This window comes from Salmo salar, chromosome 21 (assembly GCF_965601325.2).
Source record: "Salmo salar chromosome 21, fSalSal1, whole genome shotgun sequence".
NCBI classification, from domain to species: Eukaryota; Metazoa; Chordata; class Actinopteri; order Salmoniformes; family Salmonidae; genus Salmo; species Salmo salar.
In genome coordinates, this window is record NC_138311.1 from 11,163,998 (window position 1) to 11,176,875 (window position 12,878).

At 41.1% G+C, this 12,878-nt stretch overlaps 1 protein-coding gene across 2 annotated transcripts in view; it reads left to right on the forward strand.

Moving 5' to 3' along the window:
* The window catches only part of LOC106581700 (inactive dipeptidyl peptidase 10), a 324,848-nt gene that overhangs the window by 254,251 nt on the left and 57,719 nt on the right, over positions 1-12,878 (forward strand). For both annotated transcript variants that reach the window (XM_014163942.3, XM_014163943.3), the window contains exons 4-5: positions 10,131-10,225; positions 10,373-10,447. In XM_014163942.3, the coding sequence (XP_014019417.1) occupies positions 10,131-10,225; positions 10,373-10,447 (170 nt within the window). The remainder of the gene's footprint in view (positions 1-10,130; positions 10,226-10,372; positions 10,448-12,878) is intronic.

Below are 12,878 nucleotides of genomic sequence, written 5' to 3' on the forward strand. Positions count from 1 at the left end.
GATCAAATCGTGTAGTTGAGGGTAATATAACTCTTTCGTAACTCATTAACAGAGCCCTCCTCGAAATCACAATTAAGTTGGTCATACTAGTCTATAACACACACATTGGAGGTCTATGTATGAATTCTATGCTGTCAAAGTAAATTCAAATCTATTTTCACATTCATGAAGCATTTATATCTAAGCACTTCATGGTAATTAACTGTGCAGTTTGCCACTGATCCTCACAGACTGTACAAAACATGCTTTTTCCATGACATAGACTGACCAGGTGAAAGCTATGACCCCTTATTGATGTCACTTTTTAAATCCACTTCAATCAGTGTAGATGAGGGAGAGGAGACAGGTTAAAGAAGGATTTTTAAGCCGTAATTGTTTATGTGTGCCATTCAAAGGGTGAATTGGCAAGACAAAAGATTTAAGTGTCTTTGAACAGGGTATGGTATGTGGTGCCAGGAGCACCGGTTTGAGTGTGTCAAGAACTGCAACACTGCTGGGTTTTTCACGCTGAACAGTTTCCCGTCTCTATCAAGAATGGTCCACCACCCAAAGGACATCCATGGTTATTGTTAAATGAATGGTTAAATCAATGGTTATTGTTAAAAGTTTTGTTTTTTCCATTGTATATTTTGAGGTTGGACGTTAGCACTTGGAGCGCACCAATTGGTGTCACCTTGTTAGACTGTATTACGTCTCTGCTGGTTGGTCATTTTATTATGAGGAAGATGTTTCATCTGTGCTGGCCCAGGTGATATTTAAGAGTGGCTAACCTAGTGCTCCAGTTGTCATGAGATATGTGGAGGGTCAACACCTTTAGTTGGCTCTCCCTATTTGATTTCTGGAAAAACATTCCTTTGTCTGATCTTCCCTGTTTTTTTGGTCAACTTTTTGGTTTGCTTCCTGTCTAAGTTTGGCGTGGGTTTTCATTTTGTTGGCCTCTTCTTGGGAAAACGTTGTGGGCACTCATGGTGGGTGTCTTTTAGGTTCCAGTTGTTTGCCAATCAACCTAATAAAACTCCACCTGTTTAATTTTGGTTGTTGTTAGTGACTCTTTGTTAATTCCTTGTTCCCTGTTCTGTAACATTATTGACAGAGCGAAAAAACTAGTGTGTTATCCTTTATTTATTGTAATTTAGTTAGATTACATACTGTAGCTACCTTAATCATTATTTCAAATAATTTCAGTCACTTCACAGTAATTGCTAGCTAGCTGAAATTTAGCTTTTTCAATGATGGCCTACCGGGGAGCAGTGGGTTAACTGCCTTGTTCAGGGGCAGAACGACAGATTTTTACCATGTCAGCTCGGGGGATTCGATCCAGCAACCTTTCGATTACTGGCTCAACGCTTTAATCACTAAGCTACCTGCCGCAAATAACCCTACATCAAATCAAATCAAATTTTATTTGTCACATGCTCCAAATAAAACAAGTGTAGATCTTACCGTGAAATGTTTACTTACAAGCCCTTAACCAACAGTGCAGTTCAAGAAGAGGTAAGAAAATATTTACCAATTAAACTAAAGTAAAAAATAATAAAAAGTAACACAATAAAATAACAAAAACGTGGCTATATACAGGGGGTTCCGGTACCGAGTCAGTGTGTGGGGGTACAGGTTTGTTGAGATACAGCCGCATCTCATAGTCACTTCATGAGATTTGTAAGTGAAAGAGGAATGTAGTGATATGAATTGAATGGAGATTCCCATCTTTCCATTTAGAGTTTCTGGCTCAACACAGAAATGCCCTTATCCAGATGGTGTGAGAAACTAATTTCCTTACAGACATGCTAACTTTGTTATTACTTTTGAGGTCGGAACAAACATGCAGCAGGATGAGGGGCAAGAACCATTTATCCGCCAGCTCAGGGACAAGCTCTGCTATTCAGTGTAATGTTCAATGTAATTGCATTGCTAGACTTTTTGAAACTTCATGTATTTGTGTTGCTTTAAAAATGTACAAATAAAAGGAAATGTATGGTTTAAACCTGTCTTTAATCTTTATTTGTTTTAGCTGTTAGTGATAATTCCCTAAGTGTTAATACCTTTGTGTTTACATTTTTAAGCCTTTATGTATGTTTTGAATGACCAAAGGTGTCTGACTTTATAGTAAGTACAGCGTCATATGATAAGGCATTTATGTATGTGTTATAAATTACCAAAGGGGATAACTTTAAATGAAGTATAGCATCATGCGATAGTCTTTATGGATGTGTTATGAATGACCGAAGGTGTCTCACTTAAAACAAAGTATTACAGGACACTACATAAAGTGTTAATAAATAGGTTATTAACGTTCTGCTGATTTATGAAGGTTCTCATTATCCACATGTTTCTGTAGAGTGTAAGAGGTATTTAAATGGGTTGATGGACCTGCAAAGCTTGTGTTTGGGTGTCAGAACCAAGATTTGGAGTGGTCCAACCTGAGACTACTGCAACACGTATTCCTCTTCTATTCCCATGCTGGAGACTAGGGCTTGATTACAACCTCAAATCAAATCAAATCAAATTTGTCACATACACATGGTTAGCAGATGTTAACGCGAGTGTAGCGAAATGCTTGTGCTTCTAGTTTCGACCATGCAGTAATATCTAACAAGTAATCTAACCTAACAATTTCACAACACAAACGTACCCGATTTAATCTGGTTACTACTCCTGCCTAGTAACTAGAATATGCATATAATTATTGGCTTTGGATAGAAAACACCCTAAAGTTTCTAAAACTGTTTGAATGGTGTTTGTGAGTATAACAGAACTCATATGGCAGGCCAAAACCTGAGAAGATTCCATGCAGGAAGTGGCCTGTCTGACAAGTTGTGTTTCATCTTGGCTCTTTTTATTGAAGACTGAGGATCTTTGCTATAACGTGACACTTCCTACGGCTCCCATAGGCTCTCAGAGCCCGGGAAAAAGCTGAACGATATCGAGGCAGCCTCTGGCTGAAACACTTTATCGCTTTTGGCAAGTGGCCGATCAGGGTACTATGGGCTTAGGCGCGTGCCCGAGTCGACCCCATGCTTTATTTTCTTTCGTTCGTTTACCTAAACGCAGATTCCCGGTCGGAATATTATCTTTTTTTATGAGAAAAATGGCATAAAAATTGATTTTAAACAGCGGTGAATAAAAATACAATTAATTCCATTCCCCACCCCCAAGAACCCCCCAATGCACCAACAACCAAGAGAATGAACTAAAAAGAAAAAAGGAAAAGACAGAAGAAAACAGCAAACAACAATGCAAAAAAAATAGAACAAAATAATACATTTCAAACAAAGGACAACTGAAATCATAACAGCAATGCCTACTTTATATGTTTGTGTGCATGTCTGGCACTATTACATGTATGTGTGTGTTCTTGTATGTGTTTATTTGAATGAGAGTGTGTGTATATGCATGTGTACAAACACCTGCACGTCATCAGCCTCAAGCAAACCGGGATAAGTTGTAAAAACACTGCCACTCCACTTAGTGTCATTCAAATGTACTTTTATTATGTTTTATTTTGACTTTTTTTCCTTTAACTTTTGACCATCATTCTCTTACTCATTACTTTGTTGAAGCAGCTTTGGCAGCGATTACAGCCTTGTCTTCTTGGGTATGACACTAAAAGCTTGGCACACCTGTATTTGGAGTTTCTCCCATTCTTCTCTGCACATCCTCTCACGCTCTGTCAGGTTGGATGGGGAGCGTAGCTGCACAGCTATTTTCAGGTCTCCAGAGATGTTCAATCGGGTTCAACTCCGGCCTCTGGCTAGGCCACTCAAGGACATTCAGGGACTTGTCCAGAAGCCACTCGTGCATTGTCTTGGCTGTGTGCTTACGGTCATTGTCCTGTTGGAAGGTGAACCTTCGCCCCAGTCTGAGGTCCTGAGCGCTCTGGGGCAGGTTTTCATCAAGGATCTCCCTGTACTTTGCTTTGTTCATCTTTCCCTCAGTCCTTACTAGTCTCCCAGTCCCTGCTGCTGAAAAACATCCCCACAGCATGATATTGCCACACCATGCTTCACCGTAGGGATAGTGCCAGGTTTCCTCCAGAGGTGACGCTGGCATTCAGGCCAAAGAGTTCAATCTTGGTTTCATCAGACCAGAGAATCTTGTTTTTCATAGTCTTTGAGTCCTTTATCTGCCTTTTTGACTTTCCACAAAATGTGGAAAAAGTCAAGGGATCTGAATACTTTCCGAATACACTGTATAGGCCTGGGATATCAAACATTCAAAGTTAGCCTTAGTGGGAGGGACCATTTAATTCTGTAGGAGTGACCTTACTGAGTAAAGTATTTGTCATCATCACTAAACACAGTGAAAAAGTAATTATGGCTAAACCCTGCCCATTTCCACAATTTATCTTCCTAAAATGTGATTTTAAACCTAACCCTAACTAATGAAGGCCATGTTCGATGCGTTGGTCCACCAGACCTTCCGCACATTTGGGTGGATGTGTCTGGGAACGAGATTAGGTGTAATGTAACTAACATGGCATCACTTTAGAGCATATGACATCCTTCAGCACAACATGGCACCCTTTATAAAGCACTTTTTTATATCATAATCGACAATGGGTTATGTCACATTTGACATTGGTAATTGTCACACATATATGCCGCATTTATGAACCCTTTATAAAGCATGACATATGGTTAGATGCTTTGTAACACATTTATGTAGTGCTTATGAAGGCTTTATAAGCTGAACATTTAAAGTGGGACCGCCATTTCTATTTTCCCATTCATAAAACATTTATAAAGCATTCATAAACATGGCTCACTTAAAGGAAATATGAACATTTTATTTCAATTTTCCAGATGTAACACATAAAACAATTGCTGAGAACATCGGTGAAGAATCCTACTATTGAACTTTTTTCTGTTTGACTTTTATTGACTAGATTCAACAAAGATTCATATTCAATGCATTAAAATTAAATTACCAATTTCAGACTCACAGCTCGCAATAACTATTTTGTGAGTAAAACTAACACAGGGTGGTAAAGCTAGCTAGCATTTTCCCCTAGCAGCTAGCTAAGCCCCTGCCAATGTCAACACGTTATGTCATAAAATGAATTTAGATAACAATGGTAGCTATCTCACTATTTTAAGACTTACATTGTACTTTTTGCACATTATGAACCTGTAACAACAAGACACTTTAAGAGACAGAACATCCTGACGTTCTTTCCATTTTGGTTGCACAGACAGAGGAGGAGCGTGTGAGAGGGCAGAGGTCATTGAAATGTCACTTCCTGGTGAACTCGCTCTTCTACATGTGGCTTCCATTTTGGAAGTGATGTCACACTGACCTCGCACCTCTCACACTCTTCCTCTGCAGCCAAGATGGAAGCTACATGCTATTTCTGTGTCTTAATTTGCAGTGTTTATAAAGATTTTAAATGCGCAAAAGTGTGATGTAAGTCTCAAAATAGTGAAATGACATTGTTAATTAAATATTTCATACATTTTATAATGATTGTCACGTCCTGACCATAGAAAGCATTTATTTTCTATGGTACATTTACATTTTAGTCATTTAGCAGACGCTCTTATCCAGAGCGACTTACAGTAGTGAATGCATACATTTCATTTCCTGTGCTGGCCCCCCGTGGGAATCGAACCCACAACCCTGGCGTTGCAAACACCATGCTCTACCAACTGAGCTACAGGGAAGGCTATGGAAGAGTAGGTCAGGGCGTGACAGGGGGTTTTGTCTAGTTTATTTATGTCTATGTTGGTTCTAGTTTCTTTTTTCTGTGTTGGGGGTTTTGTCTAGTTTATGTATTTCTATGTGGGGTTCTAGTTTCTGTATTTCTATGTTTTTGGGGGGGATGATCTCCAATTAGAGGCAGCTAATATTTAAAGGGATGGCATTAGATAAATGTATAGTGCACATAAGGGAGCCACACCCAAAGAGTTTGTTAGGCACCTGCATACGGTAAGTCTGAATACCAAATCCTGAGAAGTGCTTAAATTAAAACACAGAAAAAGGGAACAGATTTCCTAAGTCTGAATCAGCCCTCTTAGGGATTACAACACTCCAAAATATACAAATATAAACAAATACTCAAACTCTGATAATAAACTTTATACTGTAGGTGGTTCATTTTGGCATTTGGTTTCTTATTGTCCTTATTGGGTCCGAAGTATTTAACACTCTTGATGAAGATGAGCAAAAAGGATGCCCCTGAAGCCAACACCTCGTGCTTATTATGGGGAGCACATGGTGTGGAGAGCGCCGAAGTACGAAGAGGTACGCAAGATCTCGCCCATGCGCACGCACAGTCCGGTGCGTGTGATCTCAGCCCCAAGCAAAGGCCGTGCTAGAGTGGGCATCCAGCCTGGAAGGAGGATGCCAGCCCAATACGTCTGGCCACCGGTATGCCTCTGAAGTCCAGGCTACAGGACACCTCCTCTAAGCACGGCGACCATCAGGCCCCTGCATAGCCCAGTCCGCCCTGTACCAGCACCCCGAACGTACAGGGCTACTACTGCCATCCAGCCAGGACGGGTTGTGCAGGAGGTGAGCTCGAGACTTCCAGTACTCACCCAAGGCCCGGTGTATCCTACTCCTGCTCCTCGTAGAAGCCCACAGGTGCGTGTCTCCAGTCTGACTCCTCCGAAGCCGCACCGCGCCCAGGCCCCGGCGGCGCCAGCCAGCCGCCCCTGCGCCCGCCGCCTCAGGGCGGCCAGCGGCCCCCGGCGCACCGCGCCCGGCTCCGGCGGCAGCCTGTCCAGCTCGACCTATCCCTGCTCCCCGCACAAGCCTACAGGTGCGTGTCTCTAGTCTGACTCCCCCGAAGCCAGCACCAGGCTCCCAGTGCGGCAGCCCAGCCCAACTCGTCCAACTCTTGCCCCTAGCACTAGCCCTGAGGTACGTGGGCCTAGTCTGGCGTCCCCTACGCCAGCCCCACGTACTAGGCCTTCAGTGCACGCGCCTCGCCCAGATGGCACAGCGACAGCATCTCGCCCAGAGTGCCCAGCGCCTAACCCCGACGACAGTGCCTCAGCCCGAGTGTCCGGCACCTATGCCCGAGAGAGAAGTGTCCCACGGCCAGAGTCGCCCTCCAGTTCGATGCGGCCAGAGTCGCCCTCCAGTTCGACGCGGCCAGAGTCGCCCTCCAGTTCGACGCGGCCAGAGTCGCCCGTAGCGAGGATCCCAAGTCCGAGGTCGACAAAGAGACCTCGCCCCAGAGTCTGCAAAGAAGAGGGGTGAGCAAGTGGTGGAGCGAGGGATACGTCCCGCTCCAGAGCCACCTCCGTAGGGACTAGTATGCGGGAAGGGGGGAGCGTTGCAGAGGCATCGTCGGTGACGGTGACCGCCCTCCCTTCCCTCCCATATAAGCTGGGGGGGGGGGGGGGGGTGTACTGTCACGTTCTGACCTGTAAAGGTGTTATTTGTTAGTGTTTAGTTTGGTCAGGATGTGGCAGGGGGTATTTGTTTTGTGTGTGTGTCCATGTAGAGAGGGGTATTTGATTTATTAGTCCAGGGTTTTGGTTATAGTTTATTTCTAACAGAACAATGTTCTGTCAAGTCATTTGTATTTCTATGTTTAGTTAATTGGTGTTGGGGCCTCTGATTGAAGGTCCTATAATTAGGGGTGTGTTTGGATTGTGGGTAGTTTTGTGTTCTTCACCTGACAGAACTGTTAGTGTCATTTCTGTTAATTGTATACGTGTTTATTTTGTTTCTCCTTCTTATATATTAAAAAAAGATGACTATACACTTCCCTGTTGCGTCTTGGTCCTCCACACACGACACTCATTACACCTTGATATCCTTCGTCTGCGCTCAAACCACAGGTTTTCAATGGGGTTTCAAGTCCGGAGACTGAGATGGCCATTGAAAAATGATGATTTTATGGCCAATAAAGAATTTCTTTGTGGATTTTGATGTGTGTTTGGGGTTATTGTCTTGCTGGAAGATCCACATGCAGCCATGTTTCTGCTTCTTGGCAGAGGCAAAAAGGTTTTTGGCTAATATATCCTGTCCTGGTACTGGGTAAAGTTCATGAAGCCATTGACAGTCAACAAGGGCCCTAGGACCAGTGGAAGCAAAATAGCCCCATAACATCAAAGATCCACCACCACATTTTACAGTAGATATGGAGTTATTTTATACTTATGCGTTCTCATTTCGACGCCAAACCCATCACTTGTGTGCGTGGCCAAATAGCTCTATTTTCATGTCATCTGACCAAGCACCAGTTCCAACCCCATACATACTAATACAAATGTATGAAATATAATTTGAGCATACAATATAGCTCACTATTTGAATTATTTCTTTTATGAAGTAATTTTTGCATACCTTTATCAAGGTTGTCAATAATTTCAGACCCCACTGTATATGGTCGTGGTAAAAACAAATATTTCGACCAGTAGTCTTGAGGCATCAGACTACTTGTTTTAGATGATGACATTTATGTCTGTGATATGCTCACAGAGGTTATGACAGGAACAAAATATGGGGCGGGATTGGGCCGTGAGGGCCCCATCAACCATCAATCAAACCCATGGTAACTACAGCATGGTGACAGGGCCCTGATTGGCTGTGAATGAGAAAATTGTTGACGGACAAATGAGACTGCTGAGAGGCGGGTATAGGTGATCAGCTCCCACTGTAGGAATCCAATATCTGCCGGGGTTGCCAGGTCTGCTGGGGTTGTCCTGTCAGTTACATAACCCCCAAATAACCTTTTGACAGAGATGAATAACTTCATTATGGGATGTCTGTCTGAGCTTGTTTCAGCACAGAACGTTATGGACTGTCTTCCATCTTTGTTTTGTTGCATTTGATCATAACTCATATATGAATTAGTGATTAGCAATGCATGGTATCATTTGCTCAATGTGTGTGTGTGTGTCTGCCATTTGCAGTACTCCCTTGCTGGATGACATTTCAGGGTCATGTCTGCGTATGACACCACATAGCAGAAAATGCTGTGGCATTCAACAAGAACACAACACAACAAAATACAAGCTACATACAAGTATTTACACACCTTGACTTTTCCACATTTGGTTACAAAGTGGCTTTAAAATGGATTTTAGAATTTTTTTGGTCAACGATCCACACAAAATACATGTGGAAGAATATTTGTAACATTTGTAAAAAAAAAATAATAAAAAAAATAAAATTATTAGATAAGTATTCAACCAACAGAGTCAATACATGTTAAAGTCACATTTGGCAGCGATTACAGCTGTGAGTCTTTCTCAGGAACTTTTACTGTCTTCTTGGTAAGCAACTCCAGTGTAGATTTGGCCTTGTGATTTAGATAATTTTCCTATACCATCCATGCTCAAAGGGATATTGAATGTCAGCTTTTTTTTTTACCATCTACCAATAGGTGCCCTTCTTTGCGAGGCATTGGAAAACCTCCCTGGTCTTTGTGGTTGAATCTGTGTTGGAAATGTACTGCACAACTGAGGGACCTTACAAAACAGGAGGTTGATGGCACCTTAATTGGGGAAACGGGCTTGTGGTAAAGAGTGGAGTGAGTGGAATGCTATCAATAAATGGTTTCCAGGTGTTTGATGCCATTTTATTTTCTCCATTCCAGCCATTATTATCAGCCGTTCTCCCCTCAGCAGCCTCCTGTTCTATTCCACAACAAAATGTGGAAAAGTAAAGGGGTGTGAATAGTTTCTGATGGCACTGTGTGTTTCATTCCTTAGGCACAGAAAGCATATCCCATCAATAGAGAACATGCAGATTTTAGTATTTTTTTTTTTTTTTTTTACTTAAGGTGACTAATTGTTTCTATACACTATTAAATTATTATTTGGCTTCATATATGTTGATCACAGTGCAGTCACACGCTAATGTGTATGAATGGAGTCAGTGCCGTCATGTTACTATTGTTATTTGATTTTCCAGAGACAAATGATGTGACAAGGTACTGGACATTCTGTCTTTGCTATGCTGAAGAAAAACAAGGAAATTGGGATAGAATGGAGACTTTTATTGTCAAAATGTTGGCAACAAAGCCTTATACAAGGTACAGTTCTGGTTTTGACAGCCATCCAGCCTTGCATTCAAATGGCAACAAAGGCCTTGCAATTTCTTCTTAGTAGAAAATCGACAGAGGAATTGTTTCAGAAAGACATGTTTTTTCTTATTTGTCTCTCCTTTCATAGACTCAGAAGTGATCTACAGGAATCGCGATGGCCACGTAATCAAGTTTAACATCCTCACCAATGAGACTGAAATTGTACTGACAAACACAACATTTGTAAGTGAAAACCCTTTACCATCTGAACATGCATGCACACAGACTTACACATAAACATATACCCTGCCACTCAAAGTGACATGTTAGCAAACGGATATACCGACTTAAAAATGCTCTCACTCTCTTTTCCTCTTCTTTGTCTTGTAGGTCAATTTCAATGTTGCAAAGTACTCCGTTTCCCCGGACTTGAAATATGTGCTCTTTGCCTATGATGTTAAACAGGTAAGCTCTATTATCTTTTTACTTTAATGCTCTTAATCCCCCCACACACCATTTGCATCTCTCTCTCTCTGTTTCTCCCTCGCTCGCTCTCTGTCTCTCACACATTCTATAGCGCACTATTAAATCTTACAATAAGCTCAATCTTAAAGGCATGCATACTAGACCAGTGTTTCCCAACTCATGTCCAACAGCACTCCATTTTTGTTGTAGCCTCAGACAACTGATTCAACTCATTGAGGGCTCGATGATTAGTTGACAACTTGAATCAGGTGTGCTTGTCCTCCAAAAAGTGTGTGCTGTTGTGGGTCCTCGAGGACTAGGGTGTATTCATTACAGAAACTTTTTACCATTCCAAACCAAATGGAAGTAGAGCTAAACAAGGGTTTCTATTGGACAAATTCAGGTAGGTCCCTCCCTATTTTGTTCCGTTTGCTTCAGTCTAAGAAACGTTTTACAACAGAATTGGCAGTATAAATACACCCCTGTAGTTGGCGAACATTGTACTAGGCTACCATACAAGCCAATACACTACAACACACACATCTTGAAGTCAGCCAACTATATAGTGGGCCTGTTGATCAAACACCCACACTCAGACCTTTTTTTATTTAAAATTGTTTCTCCTATAATCACAAGCTTTCCATCAGAAAAGTGAAGATGCAAAATGAGATACGCAAATTGGACCCTGTGTTCAGGAAGGGATCAACTATGAGAATTAGCGACAAGGAGATTAATCTTAATTTATTTGCATATTTCACATAAGGTCTTGTGTGTAATTATTTTGCTGGCTAATAATAAGCCTGTGCCCTGTGTTGTCCCTTTCTTTTGACGTGTAATGTTATGTTGTATTTCATAGAAAGACAAGCTCAGAATTGATTACGAAGGATATATATAGAGGCTGTCATTTGTTCATCATTTAATTATATGTTCACAGTATATGTTTAGGCATCTACTGTATGAACAAAATCTATGGGCCCTTGGGAAATTGTTTAGTTGAACAAACAGGGCAATACCGGTACAGTATGTTGGAATGAAAATAAAGCACAGAATAACGTTGTGGCATTTGAACAAGTATGTCCACATCAACTGCTGTAGATTGAAGTTGTTGACAGAGTTTCCCCCTGGAAATCTCTGGAAGTCTCACCTACAGTAGCTCTAAGATTACACGCCTTTATCTCATTACTGAGGTATCCAAGAGCGATTAAGCTTTATAAACACTCGTAATCTCTGTGTCAATCGTGACAATAGGATATGTTTTCTTTGCTGGTAAACATCTTGTAATGCTCTTCCAGGTTTTAAATCCTCCAGGTCTATGTTGATCCAATGCATTGTGTTTGCAATAATAATTAGAGAATGAAGTATATAAACCAATGATGTATATAAACCCTGGATTGTTGATGCTATGTATTGGCACTCCCCAGAAGGAGCAGTTCGACATAGGATTTAATGGAATCAATTAAATGTTCCAAGGACAAAATTACTTGTATTTAAGTATTTTTGTGTTGTAGTGGGGATGGAAACATTAGTAATCTCCAAAGATGATTATTTAAGGAAAATGTTTTTAGATACTTATTCATTTAAAAATGTTCTGTTTAGCTCACATAATATAATTTAAAAGTACGCAGTAACATGTCTGTAATAAAATAAATGTGGCAAAAACCAATGTAGACATTAATAAATGTTTATAGCTTTTCTATAGCTTCCAAAATATTTTTTACAATGGTGTATGCATTAACCAAGACGGAGGCACCATGGCTTCAACACAGTGTCCCCTATCTGTCATATAGTGTAAATATAAAAAAATCGGTTGTACCTCACAAAACAAGGGTGTATAACCGTGATTTATGTTTTTATTTTTATTTATTTAACCTTTATTTAACTAGGCAAGTCAGTTAAGAACAAATTATTATTTACAATGACGGCCTACCAAAAGGCATCCTGCGGGGACGGGGGCTGGGATTAAAATATATATATATTTTTTTAAATAACATAAATATAGGACAAAACATACATCACGACGAGAGACAACACTCCATAAAGAGAGACCTAAGACAACAACATAGCAAGGCAGCAACACATGACAACACAACATGGTAGCAACACAACATGGTAGCAGCACAAAACATGGTACACACATTATTGGGCAGTGACAACAGCACAAAGGGCAAGAAGGTAGAGACAACAATACATCACGCCAAGCAGCCACAACTGTCAGTAAGAGTGTCCATGATTGAGACTTTGAATGAAGAGATTGAGATAAAACTGTGCAGTTTGAGTGTTTGTTGCAGCTCGTTCCAGTCACTAGCTGCAGCAAACTGAAAAGATGAGCGACCCAGGGATGTGTGTGCTTTGGGGACCTTTAACAGAATAGGATTGGCAGAACGGGTGTTTTATGTGGAGGATGAGGATGCAGTAGAAATCTCAGATAGCG